Raw genomic sequence first — 23,528 nt, forward strand, 5'->3', positions numbered from 1 at the left:
TTATTCAGCTGATATTTGGCTCAAACATGTTTATAATTATGGCTATTTGGTCACATGTGTTGCATGTACTTTTCATGTGTCGTGATATACTACTCAATTTTTCTACCCTTTAAAAATGTGAAACCATTCTTCCCTGGTGGGGCCTGCAGACACAGGGCTGGTCGGCTGCCATTTGCAAACACTGGGTTTGGTCTTTTCTGTATGTTTCACAGTCTAAAGTTAGTTGCCTTTTTGTACTCACCCTGCTGTTTCATTGCAAAAGTAAAGTGTGTTCATTGTAGAAAGTTTTCTAAGCCAATACACACAAAAAACTTAAATACCACCCATATTTTGATATATCTTTCCAATGTTTCCAATCTTTTATCTCCTACTACTTTTTAAAGACGTAAGCTCTCGAAGATCAAGTGAGAGAACCAGGTAAACCCGAGGGTGCTGTGCCCTCCCCTCACCCGCTGGTGTCTGGAGTCTCCCAGAAACAACCTGCCCCAGGGCCTGCTCCCCGCTCCCCAGTCCCTGGTCCCTGGGGCCTGCAGCGGGGCCTGGGGGAGGGGCGGCATGGGGGCGCTGCAGGGTCCCCTCCCACCCTCGGCACCTGCCTCCTCTGGAACAACAGGAGTTGGAGGCACAGACCCGACACACCCTGGGGCTTCCTTGGTCGGTGATGACCAGGGCAGGAGGGCTTGTGAGGGCACAGAGGCAGGGGTTACACCAGGACACAACACACCTTTCCCATTTTCCTTGGAGTCACCCAGCCTCCATCCAGAAGTCCCAGCCTGTGGCCAGTGAGAGGTCCCCAGTTCCCGTGGGAAGTTGTCCCTCTCAGGGGACACTGCTCCCAAAACAGGCTTCTCTCCAAGGATAAAGGCTCCTCCTAAAAGATACGGTGAGCACGTTGTATTCCCCCCACTGGGTGCTCAGGCTCCAACCCAACTGACCAAGCTGAATAAAAAGCTGGACCCCGCTGTGGCTGTGTGGCCCAGTGGGCGGCAGTGCGGTCCGAGGACCGAAAGTTGGCTGGTTCCATCCCCGATCAGGGCAGTTGCCCGGGTTGTGGTCTTTACCCCCTGTTGGGGTGTGTGGAGGCAGCCACTTGGTGTTTCTCTTTTCCTCCCCGCCTCTCTCACAAGGGAATAAAATAAAGATTGAAGACAGAACTGGAGCCAGGGTGCAGCCTCAGCAGGGCAGACGGCCGCAGGGGCAGAACCTGTCACTTATTCCCGAAGCTCCTCCGTATAGCGTCTGCTTTTAAAACCGGGTTTGAAGTGTCCGGGAAAGTGCACGGGCTCCTGGGCTGCAGCCATGAGTGTGGACCTTCCCCGGGGGGCCAGCAACCAGGCGACCGACAGCGAGAGTGTGAACAGTAGTTTTATTTTAAAAAATCTAGCGTTAAGGATGACTTCACATCGACAGAAGCCCTCCCACGTTACGAGACGAAGGGACATCAGGAGGAGGAGCAGACACCTCGCTCCTCACACGGCGGCACCGTCTGCACACAGACTTCGAGCACAGCCCCCAGATCAAACCTCTTCTGACCCTGTGAACAGAGAGCCGCTGGGTAACGACGCTCCTCCCGAGTCACCCCAGTGAGCATTTGCATCAGAGCCCACAGCCCGCCGTTCTCATTTCACCGGATGCCAGAGAGGAAAACGCGTTCACATCACCTTTGAAGACACGAAGCAGTGAGGTACAGTGCACGTCCCAGCCCCACCCCAGCTGTGCTCCCCTGAGAAACCACACCCTGAGCTGCCCGATGGGCGTCCCTGCGGCACGACCACGGCAGCTGCTCACTGGGCCGCAAAGCCCCGGAGCCCGGACGGTGTCCGTCCCCAACACACGGGCCTTGGGCTCAGGTGTGTCGATGCCCAGGGCACATTTCTTGGGGACGTGCAGGGCCGTTCACCTGGGGCAAGGAGAGTCTGGACCCCACCGCGTCACAGCTCCGACGCCGCCTGACCCACGCGCCTGGCCCCACACTCAAATATGTGTTCCTTTGAGAGGACGTGGATGGGTGAACAGATGGCTGACAGGAGCCAGAGAGACGGGTGACTGACGGGGTCCGCAGACACGCTTGAGGGACAACGTGCACGCACCCCGGAGGCTGGAGGTCTGTGGATGACAGACAACAGACGGACACACCGACCCACCGGGTGTCCAGCCGCCAGCGTGCGGGCTCATTCAGCAAGAGTGAGACAAACACGCGGTGACGTGTGGCAGCACCACGGTGCACCCGGTGTTTCTCACGCGGGGAACACAGTGTGACCAGAGAACGGAACCTCTCCTTCCACGCCAGCCCGAGCCAGGCCCGTGGCCTTGCCCCGGGAGCAGAGCCTGGGGGCCCGAGCTGGGGTCGCCACCCGACTTGGCAGCAGCCACAGCACATCTCGTTTTCAAAGCGAAGCCTGGGCATCACAGAAAAGAGGCACTTCCAGTGTTTTATATGCAGTTTTAACTCTATGGTGAGTGAGTCCACACAAAGTCACAGTACTAATCAACTTACGAAAACTGATCCACACTCTACAGTGTTTTTTTAATCTGTAATCGAAAAAGAACAAACTTGTAGAAGAAAATAAAGATCAATATGTAAAATTCCAGCAGTAAAAATAACACCTGAAGGGCAGCAGCGCCGTCCGCACTGCTGCGGAGGGAGGGCCTCTGTGCAGCAGCGTCTGGTACTTGACCAGACACCCCCTCCGCTTCTCGGGAACGTGGTTTGCTTTCCCAGCTTTAACTGTGTTGTGAGAACAAGTCTGATTTCCCAGGGCAGACGCCAGGTCAGGATGCGGCCTCTGCGGGGCTCACTGGGCACCTGGACAGCCCGTCTGCCACAGCTGCTCTGTCCGGTGTGCTGTGCTGAACAAGCCACGGAGCCCCCCGGCCGCAGAGCCGAGGGCTGCAGCTGGGGAAGGTGGCGCACCACACTCAGCAGCCCCAGGGCAGCATCAACACCCGCATCTGCGGGTCGGGCTCCCGGGACGCCCAGGACAGCAGCAGCAAGCCAGCGGTGACCCCGCGGTCAAGAGGTTTGGAAATCGTCACCCAGCGTGCTAGAGGGAAGTCCAAACAGGGACACGGGCAGAGGGGACTCTGCTGTCTAATCGGGGAAAGACCGGCAGACTAACAAGGACACCCTGGCGCAGCAAACCTAAGGATCGGGGCACAGTGCATCGCGAAGCAGCATATCCAGGCAGCGGCGGCAGGGAGACGCTTGGATGGCACGGCTCACGTCACTCCAGCTCCTCCCAGGTATCCGTCAGGTGGCCGCCACGGCTCTGGCGCCGGATGCTGACCAGCTTCCCTGCGGACTTCAGGCTCCAGCGCGAGCTGCTTCCCGGGCCAGCCAGGCTGGTGTACTTGCCAGAACCCTTGGCCCCTTCCTCCCAGCCCGGCCGGGGCCCTCGGACACTCGGGCCATCACCCGACTCAGCCGCCACATCTTCAAGGGCAAGTTTGGGAGGCTCCCAACCTTCGATCTCATCTGGCTTCTTAGGCTGTAAATTCTGCTTTAAAACCAAATTGTCCCAAAATCCAGATTTCTTCTCCATCTTCAACTCTTCCTTTAACCGCAAGCTGGTTCTGTGGGAGACAAGAGAGTTCCATGTTGGTGACGCAGGGAGCTCCCCCCCTCTGCCCATTTTATAAATACAAGAGTCTCTCTACAACACTCTGAACAGGGTAGACAGTGAACACAAACCCGAGTGTGAATCTTTAACAGAAAAATGAGGAAGACTCGGGCACGCCATGTGGGCGATGGCACGCGTGAAGCACGCGTGAAGACCACAGACCCACGTGCTGAGCCAGGTCTCAGAGGAGAGGCCACAACACTCGGAAGCTCGGTGCCCGGGTTGAGGGGACCCAGGACCCAGACTCGGGTGCAGGGACTGTCCTGTCACCCCCTCGAGTTTCTGCAGGGGCCCCCCTCCAGCACGCTGGTCTCTTGCGTTTAGCAGGTAATTTGCTGGACAAAACTGAACGCGGAACCCCATCCGCCACGGAGGGAAGAGAGAGCCAACTGGTGGTGGGGATGGATCACACTTGGAAAAATTTCAAGATATTTGTAACAAACGAACAGCAACATGTCAGTTTAAATATATTCCATTTCCTAAAGCCTTTTACATCCTTCACATTTTTAACTTTTTTCCCCCCGAATTTCTGAGACTACTGAACGTCTAATGCAGGGCCCCGGCCTGGGTTTCCAGGCTCTGGCCCAACTGCCAGGTCACAGTAGGTCTGAGAAACTGGTCTGCCGTCTGCTCATGGGGAGGGACGCTCTCAGTCCCCGGGCAGGCCCTGCTGGCCCCTCGCTCCGGGGAGAGACAGAGCTGGTGATGGGAGCTCCGCCACCCTTGGCTCCCTCCCGAGGGCTGACTGCGCTCATCCCAAGGGACTTACCCCCTGGCCTTGGGAGACCTGCATGTTCCCAGGAGGTGTTGTTCATCGTCGTTACTGAACAGCGAGGTCACTTCCTTCCAACCCCGGAAACTCGCTCCCTGCACCTAATCAAAGGTTAAGAGAGAGATCGACTCTGATGCAGGAACCAGGTGAGGCGTCGGCCCCCAGCAGGCCCTTCTCATGCGTCAGGCTGGCGCTCGGCAGGACACTCTCCAAACCTCCTCACGGTAAGTGGGGGAACAGCCTGTGACGTGGCCGACCGATGACCGGTATTCTCAGAGGCCGCTCCCTGGGGGACAGACGAGGCCTGAGCGCTCACCCCGAGCACATGGACCCGACTGACTGCATTTACTGATGGACACACGGAGCTACAGGAAAAAATGAGCAAAATGCATCTGGCCCACTGCCAGTTACACTTGGTCACTCGGTGTACCCATCACCTGTTCAACCATGTTTACAGCATCTCTTTTAAACACCACACGCATGACAGCCCCCCCAAAGCACTGCAGCTCACACAAGGGAGACAGACATCCCCATTCAGAGCAGAGCGAGTCCTGCGACCAAGCCCGTGAGAGAACACGCTTCTGTCCCACCAGGTGGCAGCTCCCAGCCCGCGGCAGACGGTGGGGCAGACAGGCGGCCGTCCCTGCCGAGCGAGGGGCCCAGGCCCTGCCAGGGAGCAGCCGCAGCCCGAGACGTGTGCAGACACAGCGCTGGTCATGGGTGACCACTTAACGGTCTGTCCTTGCGTGTCTGTGTATACAATGTACGTGAACTGATCCGTGTCATGTCATGTACCTACCACGCTGCCGTGTGCATGCTTTACACACACAGAGTCTACTGGGGAGGACGGGGCGCTGGTGGACAGGGGGATGGTCACTGTCTCCTGCTCTGCAGACTTTGAACTTTGAACCACGCGTCTCGGGCAGCAGTATGGCTGTCAGGACATACGCACCACAGAACTGCTGTGGGAAGCCACCGTCTCGAATTCTGTGCCACCCGGACCAGCAGCACCTGCCTGCGGGGCCCCCTCTCTCTGAGGCTCTGGGAAGCACAGCCCCCAAGCCTGGCCTGACACCCCAGCACGAAGGGGGCCGCTCCCACAGCCTCATCCCGCCCCCGGGGAGAGACGCACCAGACCTGGGAACGTGCGGCCACGTACATGGAGAAACAGCTGAAATGCCGGTGACAGCTTGAGAGCCGAGTCCCTGTCGGGAGGAGGACCTGGGGACATGCTTCTTTTGATCACAAACTTCATGGTTCTTCGTGAATTTGGAAAACAAACAAAACCCCGGCAGAACAGTAGGGAAATTTTCAATATGTAATGATAAAATTCCCACATTTTCAGCATCAAAAGTTTTATGAAACTTTATAAAAAGGGCAAGTAGAAAAATGGGCAAAACGAAAGAAAACTCAAGACTCAGCGGGTGTGGAAAGTACCTGCTCCTTTCCAGGAGCAGGCGCCCGACACCGAGACCGCTCCCCGTCTCCAGTTGTCTCTGCAACTTTAATGTGTTGAGCAGGCAGGCTGGGCGGGCCCACGGCCTTGGAGGCACAGAGGGATCTTTGTTGACCTGGTCGACTGTCGCTGAAGCAGCGTCCAGGCCGCAGGGCTGCTCCACCTGGGCCCTGGGGACCGCGTCCACTGCCCGGGGCCTCGCTTCTCCCAGCCTCCGTGGTCTTCCTCACGCAGGCTCTCCCTTACTCACCTGCTGGCCCACCTGCCTGTGTCCAGTCTCTTGGGCTTTATAAATCCTGTCCTCCTTCTTTCTTCTTGTTCTTAACTTGATCATTTCAAGTTACCTGTCTTCACATTTGCTGATTCCTCCTTCTACTTGGCCCAGTCTGCCACTGACAGTCCCCCCAGAAGTTTTTCCAGTTTAGGTCTTCAGCTCCTGTGACACCATCCATCTCTCTGCTGAAGCCCACACTTTGGTCACATGTCACTTCTGCGAGTCCTGGGGACGCACAGATCGCAGCTTCTATACATTTATTTTGTTCCTGAGATCGGTCCATGTTTCTGTTGCTTTGTGCACCTTCTTATTTTTGGCTGGGATTGGGGCACTTGAAAAACAGCCACCCGTCTCACCCGGTCTTGGGTCGGGCCCATCGGGGAAAGACCTTGGCCGAGCAGCACGGCTGGAGGCCCCGGGAGCCTCTCGACCTTCTGTGGGACGGCCTTCTCGGAGCTCGTGCACGTGACCCCTCTGCCTCTCGGGGTCTGTCGGCTGGATGGCGGGCTCGCAGGCCCCGGAACAAGCAGCCGAACTCTGAGGCATCCTCAGTGGCCCGGGGACCCAGAGCAGACCAGCTCCATCAGCACTGCAGCCAGTGAGACAGGCTCTGGTCCCCAGGGCAGCTTCTCAGAAGCCGGACGTGCGTCCCACTCCCTCCCTCAGCGGGACGGGCTCGCCTTCGGGCTCCAGGACCAAGTGCGCTGAGGTCCACTGTGGCTGCCGCCAGGGAAGCGGGCTGGCGGCCCTCGCCCATTTCCACACCACTGTCCTCGCCTGTGCACCCGGCTGTGAGTTCAGGCCCTGGTGTCTGTCCGTATGGCCTGCGTCCTGCCGCCAGCCCTTCTCCTCGGACAAGGCCCCCTCATAAAGCGCCAGGAAGCCCCGACTCGGGGGTCTTCAGTGTCCCCTACACGGTGGGGTCGGAGCCCCGGGGCCTCCCACGGCTCCGCCAACGTCCTGCGCGTTACACAGGCTGCTCTCCCATCCGCAGACCCACAGGGGCTGCTGCCCCACGGCCCAGTCAGCCATTTACTCCTGCCTGATGCCCTTCTCCCCAGCTACCCTCTCCCCCCAGCCCCCACCCGTCTATGGCGCCCAGCCCCTCAGCTAGAAAGCAGGCATGTGAAGTGAGGCAGGGCACCACCCGCCTTCTCACACCTACTCCCTCCTGCAGGACGGCCTCGGCCACAGACCGTCCTGCACACACTTGGGTCCAAGCTCTTGTTAGTGGCTCTACAGCTTCCGAGTCTCCAGTCCTCGAAGGGCCCCAGAGGTAAGGTGCGGTCAGGGCCTGTCGCCCAGGAAGCCATGCTGCTGACACCTAGTGAACCGGCGCCGTGCCGCTCTCACGAGAAATGCAGGGGCCACTGGGCTCGTGGTTTTCGGCACTCAGGCTACATGTGGCCTGCCTCGTTTGTGTCTGTGATTCAGACGCCTCGTTTAATGTTTACTGCTGCCCCGCAGGCCACTGAACTCGTGCTGACACACGTCACCCAGCCCAAAGGAAGCCCTGTGTTCTGTCCATGAGACATGCCCAGCCTTCCGGCCCGAGTGCAGCCAGAAGGCTACTTCAGCCTGAGCTTGGGGGCTGCTGGAAACAGCAGCGTCACGGACAAAAACCACCGAGTGTGGACCACGGGCACTCGGACCGCAGGGGCCACAGCAGCAGTGATGAACGACTAGGGCCGGGGCACCACGTCCACTGTGCGCTCGCTGTGTCCACTCTCAGGGATGCAGTGAGGACCAGGGATGGCCCTGCTAAAATAAAGTGCTCGCTGTGGCCGCCAGTGCTCTCGGAGGGACCCGGGGACCTTCCAAAGGCCAAAACCAGTCCCTGTCTGCCCCTCTGGTCCGATGGTAGCAGTCCGGGGGGTGCACGGTGCCCCATCTTCAGACAGGACCAGCCGCTGCTGGCCCGCCTTGGGCCCCTCCTCCGGGCAAAACTGCCGGCCCAGTGCACCCTGTGCTCGCCTGCCTCCCACCCGGACACGCGGGGCCTCCTCTCTGTGGTCACTGCAATAAGTGAAAGTGACAGCAGCCAGTCGTGCTTCAAAACAACCCCACCAGACTTTGCGGGCAGAGTCCTGGATGTGTCTGTCTGTCCGGGCCCCTCGCCTCCCACGCACACCCACCCCAACCAGACACAGGCAAGGTCCCCACACAGCATACACCCCTGGCCTCGCCTCCGGGGACAAGGTGCGGGAGGCCTGGGCCAGCTGAGCTGAGGGCAGGGGAGCAACCATGGCCACAGGTGACCCGGACTCTGTTCAGTGGGATTTGCATAGGGAAACCCAGGCGGCTCACTCCACGGTGGTGATCAGTGCCTTTTTTTAATGAACATTGGACACCGCGGGACCCAGCACCTCGGGACCTGCCCTGTGGCCCAGAGATGCCAAAAGGCCAACCTCCCTGCCCTGCAGTGCCCGGTGCTGACGAGGGCGGGCTGCCGACCCAGAGGGCGGCCCGTGGCCCCGACTCTCCCAGTCTCCAGGGCCCATTGAGGAGCACACAAAATGGCCCCTGGGTTGTTTTTTGGGGGGAATGCCCATGAAATATGTCTAAGCCTTTTAAAATTTTAACATGAAAATATGCCAAAAATTCTCTGAGGTTTGCTATTCAAGGCATTAATCTAAAGCTGCTAAATCCCGGCGCACCCCTGGCCCGAAGCCACTGGGGCCCCAGCTCACAGCACCGGGCCGTCGGTGCCCCCCGTGCCACTCACGGCCTCTCCAGGACGCACAGAAGGCTGAAGCTGGACGGGGGTCAGCCACCTCGGGGGCCCCGGGGAGAGGCCCCAGGAGCCCAGCCTGGCCGAGGTGTGTGCTCACTGCTGGAAGACTGGCCACCCAGCAGCAGCGCTGGGACCTCACGCGTGACCCACGATGCTGAGGGGATGGGGTCTGTGTCTGCAGTGGGGAAGCACACACCTGTGATTTTAAACAGAGGTGTCCGTGTACACACAGATGTTTCACCGGTAGCCACATAAAAAATGGAACAACACTTCCCATGAGAAAGAGGCTGAGACCCAACATCCGACACCCAGACGGCCCCTCCCACACTCACAGCGGCTGCGTGTTTTCCAGTGAGCTCGAGACGCAGCGAAACGGAACCTCCTCAGTCTCTGCACTGCTAAATAATTGTAACGACTGTGTCACCTCACGAACCTCACCGTTCACAGTAATACGACACAGATGTGAACTCATGTCAAAAAGGAGTTCAACAGCCTGAGGAGATGCTCCCAGAAATTCACTCCCTGCAGTGTCAAAACTGTCACGTTTCAGGAACATCCTCAACCCCAGTAACGACTGTGAATGCATCTCAAAGTTATTAGAACCTAACATTAGCTATTTTTCTCTTTTTAAAAACAACACAGATTATAGCCGTGTGACCTAATTTTCAAGAAAGTCGTGCACACCAGATCTGAATGCAAACTGAACACTTCATAGAACAAGGCCAAGGGCACCCCCGGCCTGTGTGTCTCCTGCAGTGCGGGGCGGGCCAACCGATCTGGGGGCGCTGGACGTCGAGGATGAGAACCGGGGGCACCTTCCAATGAGACACTGAACACGACACACTCAGTGAGTTCGTCCTTCTTCCAAGTCACATAAAACTCCGCGGGAAGAGGTTTTATGGTCGACTTGTCATGAACTGTCACATTTATTTCTAACAGAAACCGGCTTTTAGATCAAGACCAATCCTCTCAAAGGAATTAACTAAATTCAGAGCATGACTAACCTGTCACAATAATTTTTAAAAGTCTGTTTTCCATGGAAAAGTCGTTTCAGCACATTAAACCACAGATACCCTCAGTAAAGCAGCGTGAAAGCCAGCCGGCCGGTCCCGCGCCTAGAAGACAAGAGGACATCCAGATGGCTCAGACAACGATGAAGACCCGCTTCCCAGGAGAAGCAACTGACAATCAGGACTTCCTGAAGCTGAAACCTTCTGCTCCAAGGCCGGTGAGAGACGAAGAAAACCACCCCAGGAGAGGACATTTGGAGCAGACGCACCTGATAGAGCACTTGTATCCAAAACATTAGAAGAGCCCTTAAAACTCAACAAGAAAACAGAACAACTTGTTAAAAAAGTGGGACAAAAGATCTTCCCAGGCACCTGGCCAGAGAATACACAGATGTCATGTGAGCACATGAAAAGATGTCCAGCCTCATCTGTCACCAGGGAAACGCAAATGAAAACCACAACAAGGCCACAACACACCCATGGGGATGACCAACACCTGACCACACCCTGGGCAGCGAGGATGTGGAGCAGCAGGACTCGCACTCGGTCCCGGCGGGAGCACAGACGGGCGGCCGGCTGGGAAGACACTGGACGTTCTCACAAACAACCTGCTCCGGTCACAGCCCAGCAAGCACGCTCCTTGGTGTGCATCTGTGTTACAGACCGACGTCCACACAAAGACCCACACGTGGGTGTGCACAGCAGCTTCCCCCAGAACGGCAGAAACTCGAAAGCACCCGGGACACCCTTCAGTGGGAGATGGACAAACAAACCTCGGCCCCTGTAGACAGTGGGACAGTGTCAGCACTAAGAACAGTTGTGCTCTCAAGCCGGGAAGACCCGTGGGGGACCTGACATGCATGTGACTGAGTGAAGGAGCCAATGTTCCTGAAAAGGCCACACGCTGTGTGACTCCAAGCCTGTGACATTCTGGAAAAGGCGAGAGTGTGGGGACAGTGACAGATCGGGGGTGGGGAAGGGATGAATAAGTGGAACAGGGAAGTTTTTAGGGCAGTGAAACTCTGTGACGTGATAATCTTGGATACATTTCATATTACATTTGTCAGAATGACTCTAAGGGAAATGAGGGGCTGTCCTGGGGGGTGTGCAGATGGGGTGGCGATGGGGGGAGGCTGTGCCTGTGGGGGCAGAGGGTGTGTGGGAACTCTGTGTTTTCCACCTAAGTGGAAAGTTCCGGGCACCTAAAAAGTAATCTGTAAGACACACACAAAAAGACACAGCAAAAGGGTATAGACAATTCTGTAAACCAGAAGACCAGAAAAAACCTTTCATGAATGTGTTACTAATGGTCAGATCTAGATGGAGTACATTTGGCTGTTCAATAGCTTATTCTTCCAACGTTTCCTTATGTTAGAAAATTTTCAAAATAAAAATTAAGAGGGAAAAAACACAGGTTTTTTAGGCTTCATCAGGAGAAAGAGAAGCAGAACACAGGAAAATCAACTTAAATTTTTTTAAAAGAGTTCATCCAAGAATAATATTGCTTACCTGTAATCAATATAATTACTTAGAGTATTAAATTACCCTGTAACCTCATATAAATGCCCATCATTACGTTTTGAGATTTAAAAGATTAAAAACTGCGGTCAGCACTCCTACTCTCACAGAGTAACTTCGGAGAGAAGGTCAGGCAGGAAGCGTGTTTCAAGGCTCCATCACGGGAGCCGGTTAACCACCCGCGAAGCCCTCACAAGTCCCAAGGACACGGATCGTCTCTCACTTCCTAAAAGCTCCTAGCACATCAGCAGGTCCCAAACATTTGGCAAAAAAGTAACTTTCTGAACACCTTCAAAAGACAGCGCTGATTTTCTGACCCGAATCCCGGGCCCAGGAAAGGGAATGAACATGCGAATGCGCATCGGAAAAAAGGGGGGAGCACGTAGGCACCGCACACGGGATCCACCTGAGGTCCTCTTTAACGAACAAATTCTGAGCATTCCAAGCATGTCTCCAAACCTGCAGAGCCAGTGTCTCCATTTCTGTATAAAGGTCATCTGCCTTCTTCCTCCAGACAATCAAAGGTTTAAGAAAGGGAAATAGCTGTTATCCAAACAAGCGTCGCGTCCACTTGGCACGCTGCTGTGGTGGCCAAGAGCTTTCTGGTCCCGCGGGCGGGCGCGCGCAGCTCGCAGCGACTCGGGCCTTGCCCGCTGTTTCGCTCCGGGTGGGCAACCTGCCAGGGCCCGCGCAGCGTCCACCGCAGCCTCAAGGCCACGGCCACGCGCGAGCGTCGCAGGTACCCCCTCCCCTGCCCCGTGTTCCTGATCTCGAGTGGGGGTGGACAACACGGAAGACTAACGGGCCGCAGGGCCCAGGCCGCACCTGCGCACCGTTACGTTGCACCCCCATCTCTGCGCCGCCCCTGCGCAACCTCACCTGCGCGCCACCGTCTGCGTGGCCCTGGCCTCACCTGCGCGGCCCCCACCTGCGCGCCCCTCACCTGTGCGTCGGCGGACGGCGGCGGACCCCCAGCCAGACCGTCCTCCTCCTCTGGGAGCTCGTCCAAAAGCACCCGGCCGCGTCCCAGCTTCCACATGCTCCGGCCGGGTTCCGGCGTCCGCGCGTCCGTGCGCCCCTGTCCGGCTGGGCGCAGCGCGCGGAAGCTGGGGCGGCGGCTCCAACGGGGCTGGGACGCCGCGAGGGGGGCGGGGACGGGCGGGCGGGGCCACATCACCCTCCCGGACCCGGACCCGCCCTGCGCCCCCTACTCCGCCACGCTTCCGACCCACCGCGGGTCCCCACCTCCACTCGGGACAGGGTCCCTACCCCCAACAAGGCCCACATCCCTCGTCACCGACCCTGCGCAGCAAGGACACCGACCCAGACCCAAACCAAACCCGGCCAATCCCCGGCCAGGCCCCTCGGCCCGCACAGGGGGACCCCGCCCCGCGGCCAGGCCCCGCCCCACCCGGGCCACCCAGGAAGAGGCCCCACCCCCACCGGCTCTCCGCCTCCATCCCTGCCGACCCCCTCACCCGGCCTGGGGCGAGGCCTCGTCCGCGGGGCGCTGGCGCTGGCGCTGGGGGCGGGGCGCTGGGGCTCCGGTACCCATGGCAACGGCCGCAGGACGCTAAGCGGGCCCGTGCGCATGCCCACAGTCGTCAGGGGGGCGGGGGCGCCGGGGGCTGGAGATACGGTCACAGGAAGGTACCCGTAGGCGGCCCGCTCGCTGTGACTGGCGACGCCGCAGGCTGGTGACCGCTGTGTCCTTGGAGCGAGGTCCACCCACGCGCAGGGGCCTCGCTGCATCCGCGGGCGACGCTGTGGCCCCAAGTATCCGGCTGTGCAGCGCCCCAGACGGGCCGGGCTGAGACCCGGTGGTCACGCGGCGCAGAGAGTCCCCCGGATTAGCCAAGCGGCTTCTAGTGTCTGGGCGGCGGGGCGCTGGGGAATGGGACCTGCAGGTACGGGATGAGCCCCACAGTAGCGTGGAGGCAGGTGCGTCGGGTGCACCAGCATCTGCGCCCTCGGCCCAAGTAGGTGGATGATCTGTGACCAAACATGCGAGAGGAGCGCGGCGCCCTGGCGCTGGGCTCGGGGAGCCTGACGACCCGAGGTCAGCACTTTTCCCGGCCAAGGTCGCACTCACAGCACAGTGAGCCGGATACCCCGGCCTGCACCCTGCCCGGAGCGTCCAGGCAGAAGCAGGTTACTGCTCTGAAGTCCAACATGGCTGGTTTCTGTCTCAGAAAAGGGCCAAGCAATAAAATACAAAGAGATATCAACTCCATTATAAAAAGAGAAGTTCAAATTAGCATGAAATGCCTTCTGCCACCCCCACCCCCCCCCCCGTCAAAGTGGTAACGACTTATGAAGGCGAGACCTGAAAGGGACTGGTGTCGACATTAGGCACTGCTGAAGGCCGAAGGCCGACTTGGCCTATTCGTCGGCATCTGCCAAGTTTTGGTGCGTGCCCTCCGGTCCAGCCAGTTAACTTCTACGGAAGAGTGTTTTACCCATTATACTTCGGGGTTGCCTACCTTTTCCCACGAAGTATATGTATTCATGCACTACTTACAAAGAGATCTCAAAACTGTATGTTTCTGGAAATACTTTTTTAGCACTGTAAGCTTACTACTAAAAAAAATCAAATGTACCCTTTGGATTTTTTTGTTTTTCAGATGTGATCAGCAGCAAAAATTTTCAAATGAAAAGAGGCTCTGAGTTTGTGGGGAGAGAGGCCCACAGGAGCCCCAAGCACGACCCCTGTGAGGGCTCAGGGACCTCTGCGGCCGTGTGGGTAGGACCTGGACGGGCCAAGGGGCCAAGTGGGAGAAGCCAAAGTTTAAATTCCAGCCAGACACCTGGAAAGCAGATAGCTTACATTTTCGGCGAGTCGCAGAATCATGAGACACGCTGGCATAGGCTCTCCAGGACCCCAAATGTCTCTGGACCCCCCAGGCACAAATACTGCACACCGATGTAGAGCCTCAGAATGCCTGCTAAAAAATACTCTAGCCAGTGGAAGTTAAATTTAGAAACTCATGGGAACATATAAGAATGTTAAAAATTTATATAGACACACCTTTTCAAACCAGGTCAAATAAGCTTAGACTTCTGGGCTTAAAGGGCTTACAGAACTAGGTACACAGATGGGGCGTGGGTGGGGGTGTTCCAGGGCCCACTACCAACACAGTGAATGTGATGAGCTCGCGCCCGGGCCGGCTGGCATGGTCAAATAAACAGGCTGCAGGCACAAGCGCCATGAAACAGCTTACAAAACAAAGCCAGGATCCAAAAGCACAGCCTTCAAGGACACTGCAGACAAAACAGGGAAAACCAACTCAGGATATTTCAACAAATAAACCAGGTCTTGTCATTCACACAGAGAGCACAGGGCCTGTGCCCACCGCTGCCTTCCTCCCTTGGGCACAGGCACATTTCTGTGCTTCCAAAGTTTTCATTGTAAATAGCAACCTCCTGCAAATCCAGGACAGTCTGGAAGGAGCAAGCCAGGCTTCCTATATCAAAAAGCTAAATTCCAAGCCATTTTAAACAACATTTTGCATCATTTCTGGGGCAGAGAGGCTTCAGGCATTCTGGAATTCTAAGAAGTGCTTCTTACAAGTTCTAGAAATTTGACCATCATTTATTCACCGACAAATTTTGTAAAATTAAGTGATGCTTGTTGATTTATAAAAAAAAAAACTTGTTTTCATATACCAATTAGGTAAATTGTAACAATATTGAAGCATTTATATTTTTCTCTCCACCTGATCTGTCCAGAATTTGGAAACTCTTAATGAGTATATTATTTTTCATAGCAATACATTTATTTGCATGAATCTAATAGAAATCTGATCTCTTCCAGTTTCCAATTGTGGATTTATTAACCAAGACTTTGACCAAAAGGTCATGTCTGCAGGAGACCTGCCTAGACTCTGAATGTTAGCAAAAAGCTTCAAGGTATAAAGACTTACTTTGGAGTCAATAAAAGCCCCTGGGAGACATGGCCTGGCCCCTGGCTTATTCAGAAGGTACATGGCACCTTTCAGGTAAGGAACAAAGGTTGCTTTCCTGGGAGATGGCAGGGAAGAACCTCAAGGCATTTTGAGGACCTCCAGAACTTGAGTTTACCCAAACGTATAGGTACTGCAGGCAAAGCTTTATGGCTACTGTGCAGCTTGGTTTCTTTGCCCCGAGAGGCTAATGAAAGCTCAATCTACAAATTCCTTATAACATCCCAATAAAGTATATATAGGAAAGCCTACACAATCAGTTGCTATTCCTATTGAGTTCATGCAAATAATCAGGTCAAATTGAAATGGACTTAATGCAGGAAATGAATTGGTCTTGATTTGGCTCTTTGATAAAAAATGAGGGCGATTTTAGGGGAAAAATGTTTCAATAGAATCCATTATACACAGTTATAAATATTAAACTCTAATTCAGTGGATTGTCTCTAAAATTTTATTTTTCACCTATGAACTACACTGCATCCAGAATTTTTCTAATTTTCTTAAATGTTTTGGCTTTAGCCAAAACTTCCATAGACATAGAAGAGAGATTGGAAGGGGGATCTGTAATAGTGGAAAATTGTAATTGTGGGAAATTGGAACCCACTCAACATTCTTTCCACACTGTTTCTGTAAGTGCAGATTCTGACTAATGTGTAGCTTGTAAATGAACAGCCTGTTTCTATAAGAATCCCAGGAACTGACTTCAAAAGATACAGACTCTGACCTTCAAGCATCCCAGCTCTGAGGGATTTGCTGACCTTCAACTGTAGAGCCTGGATGATGTAAAGCCAAAATGACAAGCCAGGATGACTAAACCAGGGTGACGCACACCGGACAGTCACTTGCCTTTATTGGAATGGATTGTGCTTGTCTGCAGGTAGAGAACTTTTCAACTCCCTCCCTTGATCGCTTTGTTCTGTTCCCCTTGCCCTCCTTATAAAAGCCTCTGCCTGCACTGAGAGGGTGGGGGATGGGCTGTGAGCCAAGAGTCCCCATCTTCCAGGTGGCCGGCAGTGAAAATAAACCCCTTTCCTTTTACATTGGCACCTGCCTCCAGAGTATTGGCTTTCCTAGCGGCAAGCAGCCGGGCCTGCATTCGGTTACACAATCCTCACACAGAGGATTCATTTCTGGACGAAAAAGAGACTTCTGTTTCCTGAGCCCTTTGCTGGAAAAAGTTAACTTCAGCCTGAATTGCCCGTATTGGCTCATAGAGCCGATGAACCTTCACTAGTATAGAAACTCTTCCTTCTGGAACAGCAACCAACCACGCCACTTGGGACTGGAAGCTGGACTCAGTGAGATTATACTCTGGCAAAGTTACTTTTAAATGCAAGTACAATGTGGGGTGCCACAGAGAACTTTCCAGAAATCCAGGCTGCTTCTGACGGAATGAACAACCTCAGGAGACAGCAAGTGGCAAGCTTCTTCCCAGAGGTGGGAAAGCAGAGGCTGCTCCAAAAAGGGAGGACAGGACTTGTGTTGTTCCGGGGAGGTGGGCCAGGCCCCCTGTCTGGGGACGTAGTGGCCCTGGCCAGAGCGCTCGTCAGGCAGGTGTGCCTGACCAATGGTGGTGGCCACGCTTACCACATGGAGGGGACACTCCTCTCCAACACCTGGAAGGGCAAGGTGCTCCATGACCTTTAGGGTCAGTGTGGCCTGGAAGGTCGGCGTGCCTACCCTGACATATTAAAGTTTACGTCTGTCCTCCCAGCCTGCTTCCTCTGCACCATCCTTGGTGCGTATTAAAATAACCTCCTGCACCTTCCGACCATCTCAGACACCTCCCATACATCCTGTGCTTACTATAGCGAGGAGAGTATGTGTGAAGTAGTCACTAATTCATCAGCTACTTCTCTTAATTTGAAAATTAAGTAGAAGTAAAACTGAAACTACAGCCAACATTTGAGTGCTTACTGCATACCACTGGTTTTACTAGTATTTTATATGCATTATCTCTTTGAATGGAAAGAACACAGAATTCGGAGCACATCGACTCGGATTACAGCTTCAGCTCTACTTATAAAAAACAAGCCTTGCAAGGATTTTTCCTCACCTGTGGGAAGTAGCGTGGGGAGAAATTCCATTTTGGCTTCTGTAGTTGAATAGATGAATTCTTACATCCAGGCATATCCATGACATATGACAGATACAAGACATATATATCTAGTATGTATGTAAAGTGTTCAAAAAGCATTCGCTGTTTTGAATTAAGAGTTACTACTGTGTAAAACATGAACAATTTGCACACTGCGATAGCAAGTTACAGTAGATATAAATTAGATGGATTTGTTCTTATTTCTCTTATTTTTAACTTTAAAACCCCTGCAACACCCCAGTGACTGTATCCAAATATACATAGAATGATGGTGAAGACGGCAAGCGCACATTCCTGAAATTAAACAGAACGCACACGGTATTATTAACAATCCGTGTATGGTAATGTAAAATTTGTTTGGTTGTTCTGTATACTTTTCTTTTTAAATTATTTACTTTCACAGGAGAAGGGAGAGCGAAGGAAACGTCAGTGTGGTTGCAGTGGTGTGCGCCCCAGCAGGGGCCAAACCCACAATCCAGGCCTGTGCCCTGACCGGTAATTGGACAGGTCACCTTTTGATTTGTGGGGAAAACTCCCAACCCACTGAGCCACATGGGTCAGGGCTACTTTCCTATATTCTGCATACCAGCTGTGACTCTCGGCAAGTCCACCCCCTGCCACGTGCGGCGGACGCCCCCCACCTCTGGCCAGGACAGGGTTTGGGGGGAGGGCTGCCTTCGCAGAGCATGCTGGGAGGCGTTGGGGGAGGGACTGACGCTATGCGCCAGGGTTTCCATGGTGACGGGCTGGGGCACGGGGGCGGGAGGCGGGTAGATGAGCCCAGTCAAGCGCGCTCTGGTTGCGCTCAACGCGTCAGGGGCCCTGTGGGTCCGTCCGAACTGGTTCACGGGTTAATAGGCTTCAACCCAGCGGCAGTCTGGGTCCTCGGCCTCGACCTCTAGGGTTGACCTTTGCTGCGTCCGGTCTGGCCTTTGCCAGCAGGAACCCTGCTGAGTCACATCCCCACCTGCTGTCTGATCAAAGGCCTCCCGCTGGCCACGAGTGGATCCCATTACCTGGCTGCTTTCAGCAGAAACCCCTTAGGTCACATCGTCCAGCACACCCTGCCCCACCGCTCCCGGGCACTAAACTCCCGGGTCCCTGCGCTCAGTGCCAGCGGGGCCCCCCGCCCGCTGCCCCCCTCCGCAGCCGGCACAGGGCCCTGAATGAGGGGCTGACACAGCTTCGCCCTCCTGTCCTGGAAACTGAGCAGAAGGTCGGAGGGAGCCCCCACCTGCCCCTCCCAGGAGGGCTCGCCACCCGTCGAGGTCCCCACTCAGGATGCCCACTTTTCCGGGTTGGGGGCCCTCCGCCTCCAGTTACTCTGCATCCTCTTTGTCACCAGAGGAAAGGTCAGTGATTTTAATTAATTCCTTCCTCCTCCGGAGGAAGCGCTAGGGGCATCGTATTTGGTTGGCCGAGCAGGCCCTTCGGTTTCTCCCTGCCTCTAGTAGCGCGGCAGCTTTACCTTGATTGGAAACAATTTTGTTAGATTCTATTCTATTAAGAGTCTGATCAATAGCTGTCTTTTCAGCGTGCATTTAAAAAACCTTAACACTGGTGAATTTTTGTGCAGCCACTTTAATACTGAAGATGGAAGAAGAGACACAACATTTTTGGCATGTTGTGCTTTCTTATTTCAAGAAAGGCAAAAACACGACTAAAATGCAGAAAGAGTTGTGCAGTGTGTGGAGAAGGTGCTGTGACTGTGTCAGAAGTGGTTTGCAAAGTTTCTCGGTACTATTGACATTCTGGCCAAATAATCCTTTGCTGTGAGGCCGTCTTCTTCATTGGAAGATTTTAGCAGCACCCCTGGCCTCTGCCCACTAGAAGCCAATAGTGGGAGACAGCCTGCATACTTAAAATATCCTAATCGATCAAGTTTCTGTGAAAACGAAAAGAAAAATTGTGTTATTTTTTCATGGAGAAAATGTAATGGACTTTTTGGCCAACTCAGCATTGTTCTGCACACACAGCAGCAAAGCAGGGACCCAGAGATGCAGTGAGGGCCCACTCTAGACTTCTGTGACACAGGCATGTTTGTGGGGCATGGGTCAGGGCAGCAGCCTGTGGAACTGTGACCGGGAGACCAGGGTCCATCTGTGCAGGAAATGTCATGACCTGCACATCTCAGAGCCTTGAGCTCTACGTGGTCAGAGTCACCATGTGGGACATTCTGGGGGGCATGTACTGCTCCTTCAGTGGACACCCAGGACTTGTTGTCCAAGGACTCGGGAGGCAGAGAGTGAGCTGGAGCCCTGCTCCTCCAGTGGCAGCAGAGCCAGCGACCACGGACCTGTGCTCACTCAGGCATCCCGTCTGAAGAGGCCGAGGACAGTCAGGGCTCGGACAGGAGCAGGGGACAGCGTGCGCTCTATCGCAGTGCACATGGGACGCAACGGGGACCCTCCAGGTCTGTAGGATGCTCCGTACTCACTCCAGTTTCTGGGTGACAAAGCTGGCTTGAGAGTGGGGACTGAGGACGGTCTAACAACAGCAGGTATGAATGTGACAGGTGTTGGGCGGGGCTGCAGGTGGACAGGTGCTGGCCGAGGTGTCCATAGTGACAAGGCGCCCCTAAAGGGGCCATGGTTCCACGCTGGGAGGCGACCCGCCGGGGACGGCACAGGTGAGACCTGAGACGCAGACCCTCCTCTGGAACGCTGACAGCAGGGACAGCGAGGGCCCTTTGTGAGAACAGGGCGTGTCCATCTGTCAGAATGTGATGCGCAGGCTCATTACATTCAGCTTCTAGGAAGGTTTCTCCCAGACTGAGGAGGAAAGGAAAACGTTTTTACTCTAAGCACTATACGTGTTCCTTTAGAAAATAATACTGAAAAGGCACTAAAGTGAGCAACAGTAACATGAACCCCTCGTGCACAGGGCCCCCCCCAGCTGCCCACCTCCTGACCCTCCTAACCTGCAAGTGTGTTAGGAGATCGGCACAGGGGAGAAAGGCTGCAGGTGAAGCTGTTGGCTAAGGCGGACCTCAGACTACGGAGACTGTGCTGGACTAATGGGGTGGGCCCCATGCCAGGAAGGGGGCCGGCAGTCCAGCAAGACAGAGGGAGAAGCAGCAGCCCCGGTGGCCAGGAGCCCCAGCGTCCAGGAGCAGGTTCAACCCTCCCACTTGCAAGAGTGGCCCCATCCTTGCTGTCAGGCCCTGGGACCCATTCCAGACCCAGCTCCCAAACAGCAAGACCACACGTGTCCTTTAAACCACCAGGTTCGTGGGAGCATGTCCCGGTAGCCACAGGGAACTGGTGCACGCGGATGACGTTCGCTGCATTGGGGAGCCTTCTTCTGAATCTGTTTCTGTGTAAGAATTCTTCTGTTCATTGTTTTTTCTGCCTTTTAAAAAGTAACCATACTGTCTGTCATGTTGCTCCCAAACTGGCAAAGTCAGAAGCTGATTAGCAGAGCAACGACAAGGAGGAGCTCACACGCATTTAGCCATCAATGAGCAGGCAAGTGGAGGGACGTAGACAATCCCCAGAAATCCCGAGAGCAGCAGAGACAAGGCCACCAGCTCTCACCTGGATGCTCCGCCCGGCCAACTGACCCGGCGACCAGCAGAGCTGCTGAACTCGGTGGACTTCCGGCTGCACTGAGTCCATTGTGCCTGGTCCTTCCTGAGCCTTTTCCTTCCTTCCTTCCTCAGTGAGCTGAGATGTTTTGGTTTGGGGAGCAGGGAGAGACTAAGTTTCCAGTTGAAGGAAGTGCGGTTATTACTAAAAGCTCTGATGCCGAGATTCCGCAGACAAATAAATCCCTTTTGTGCACAGATGGGAATGGGCCGAGGGAGCAGCATTCAGTAGTCCCACCCAGAACCGGAGGGCAGGGGTCCACTCGGGACCTCTGCTTCCTTGTCTAGAGGAGCCAAGTCCTCGTCACAGCCCCTCCCCTCTCGCCCCAGGTTCCTGAAAGAACTCTGGTCTCAGGCTTTGAAGCCCATGCCCAGGGTCAGTGAAAAGCAGCTGAACTGGAGCGGAGGTTCAGGGAGAGAGGAGTTTAGATTAAGACTCAGTGATCTAAGGAAAAAGGCACCAGGCACCTAACTCACCTCCCACTGTGTCCCCGTGTGCAGCTGAGGTCCAGGGGACCCTGCTCTGGGGCCGCTGGCCATCAGCACTGGACTGGCCTGCCGTCCAGAGTCCCGGGCACACCAGCTGCCTTCAGGGTGACGTGGCAGCTCCCGCTCCCTCTGTGGCTGCTCCTCCTCCTCTGCTACCTGGGGAGCTGCCTGCTGGGGGCGGGGGGGGGCTGTGCAGGGTTCCTGGGGGGGGGGATGGGCCCGAGCCTGTTTGTAATTAGTAATGTCAAAGGAGCAGTCTGTGTGCCTGGATACAATCCGCTGTTTAGGGAGCCCCTTAGTGGCTACATATACACAGTGTTAAGAGGGCAGCACTTTCAAAATAAAAAATGAAGAGAAAAGAGGAAATCCCTAGAAGTAGTAATCTTGGAGAAAACTGATGCAAAGCAGGTATATTTGCATCCATTTGTAGCTCTGCCGACTGTAATTAGCTTGGAAAGGTTAACAGCTGTACCCTAAAGCATCTCTCCAAAGGTCTCTGTTCCACATCGACAGGACCTGCTTTCAGAGATTATCTGAATTCTCATCTAGTCACATTGTCAGTGCTTGTTTTCGTCCTGTCTGCCCGGGGCCGGCGGCTGTGCCTCTTCTGGGACGGCTTCCCTGGTTCCTGCCCCGTCACAGTGCGCGTGTCCCTGTCCCTGTGTCTCCACACTGAGTCCTGCCAACTGTGGAGGTCGAGTTTGGTAAACTCCCAATTAGATGAGAATACAGAAAAGCTCACATGGACGATTGCACTTTTGGCAAGAGTGCACGAGGGGCACCCCTTGGAGATGCCATGCCATGCAGGTGTGGGGGTGCCCCTATCTGGGTGGGGGTACCCTGTTCAGGAGCGTGGAAGCTGGTCCAAGTCCTGTGGGTCCGTCTCCACAGAGCAGAGGCCACTGAGACGTCCCGGGGAGAACGCAGGGTGTGGGAGCGAGAGTGTCAGTGACAGAACCACAGCGAGTGTGTGACGGTAGCCAGTTCACTGGCACGTGCCCCGAACAGGTCTTAGTGCCCGTGTCTCAGAAAAGCGTTTTCTACGACCTCCTCCACGAAGCACCAGCTCTGGTCAGTGTGGTGCCACCTGTGCCCAGGTGGCCGGGCCGCACGGGCAAACCTGCTCTGCCCGCCTGCAGGTCTGAGGACCCGGGCGTCGGATGCCCCCCGTGAGCGGGCAGCCTGGTGCTAGTGGCCGGGACACTTCTGGGAGCCGGCCCCCGGCTGCTGCGCAGGAGGACAGTGGGAGGGCGGCCCTTGGCCGAGCCGTCCTTGTTGGTGAAAACAGCCCCTGCCGCACCCTGCTGGTTAGTAGCCACCCAGGACCCAGGAGGCCTGGTCCCCTCTGCACACTAGTATGAGCCTCTGTCCACAGCATCTGGGTCGAGGGCCCAGTGCCCAGTCCCACCTGTCAGTTCCCTGGCAGGAAAGACCACGAGGAGAGCACGGAGCGGCCTCTGGTGCGTGTAGTGGAGAAACTCCCGCCTCGCCCCCAGGTCCTGTGATGGGACACAGATGAGGGCCCATTCCTCTCACATGGGACATGCACACGGGAGACTCTGGAAGGGAATGAAGGCCCCTAAGTCACTGGGCCCAACGCTTGCAGACCTTTCTGGCAGGGTCACGGGGCCACCCTGCACTGGGAGTGGTCTCTGAGCCACAGCAGGATGTTGGGGGGCTGTGCCGCCCCCGTGGCCCAGTGCTGGCTGGTGTCCTGTGCTCACGGCCCTGCTGTCTCTGCCCAAACTGATGGGCTGAGCACAGGGGATGCAGGGACAAAAGGGCCACACGTCCCTTGCTCTGGCAGGAGGGCCACATCTCAGCCTCTCAGGCCACTGTAGTTCGGGCCCTAATTGTCATTGAACTCAAGCCTGGCTCAGCCTCCTGTTTATTTTCAGTGAGATGCAACTCTGTGCCAGCCCGATGCAGTGTGTGCTCCAGTGTCACTGGTGTGCACGGGACCTGGCTCCCAGCACTGGCCGTCCCCATGGACATGTCCCAGGGCCTCC

General features: G+C 55.5%; 1 protein-coding gene across 3 annotated transcripts; it reads right to left on the minus strand.

Annotated features, from left to right (window-relative positions):
* Positions 1–1,263: 1,263 nt before the first annotated feature.
* On the minus strand, positions 1,264–12,799 carry TDRP (testis development related protein). 3 transcript variants are annotated; one of them, XM_053655373.1, is made up of 5 exons: positions 12,328–12,799; positions 5,530–5,651; positions 4,616–4,757; positions 4,390–4,493; positions 1,264–3,573 (listed from the first exon to the last, which is right to left on the minus strand). In XM_053655373.1, exons 1-5 carry the CDS (start codon positions 12,556–12,558, stop codon positions 3,225–3,227), a joined length of 948 nt encoding a protein of 315 aa, XP_053511348.1. In that variant the 5' UTR covers positions 12,559–12,799; the 3' UTR covers positions 1,264–3,224. The 3 variants fall into 3 exon arrangements, with proteins under 3 accessions (XP_053511348.1, XP_053511349.1, XP_036985433.2); XM_053655374.1 differs by lacking the exons at positions 4,616–4,757; positions 5,530–5,651 and adding an exon at positions 11,844–11,888 and having other exon boundaries at positions 1,321–3,573; positions 12,313–12,793; XM_037129538.2 differs by lacking the exons at positions 4,616–4,757; positions 5,530–5,651 and having other exon boundaries at positions 1,323–3,573; positions 12,328–12,788.
* Positions 12,800–23,528: the final 10,729 nt, after the last annotated feature.

The sequence above is a fragment of the Artibeus jamaicensis genome, unplaced genomic scaffold (genome assembly GCF_021234435.1).
Source record: "Artibeus jamaicensis isolate MK-2021 breed Jamaican fruit bat unplaced genomic scaffold, CSHL_Jam_final contig_958, whole genome shotgun sequence".
Lineage (NCBI taxonomy): Eukaryota > Metazoa > Chordata > Mammalia > Chiroptera > Phyllostomidae > Artibeus > Artibeus jamaicensis.

What these genes read in the sequence shown, in the direction of transcription:
- TDRP (XM_053655373.1), bottom strand. Translation starts at nt 12,558, where the DNA reads ATGTGGCCCCGCCCGCCCGTCCCCGCCCCCCTCGCGGCGTCCCAGCCC. An exon ending in CGCCGTCCGCCGACGCACAG is followed by an intron (nt 5,652 to 12,327) that starts GTGAGGGGCGCG and finishes AAATTCACGAAG; the next exon opens with AACCATGAAGTTTGTGATCA. An exon ending in AGGCTGTTCCCCCACTTACC is followed by an intron (nt 4,494 to 4,615) that starts GTGAGGAGGTTT and finishes ACCTTTGATTAG; the next exon opens with GTGCAGGGAGCGAGTTTCCG.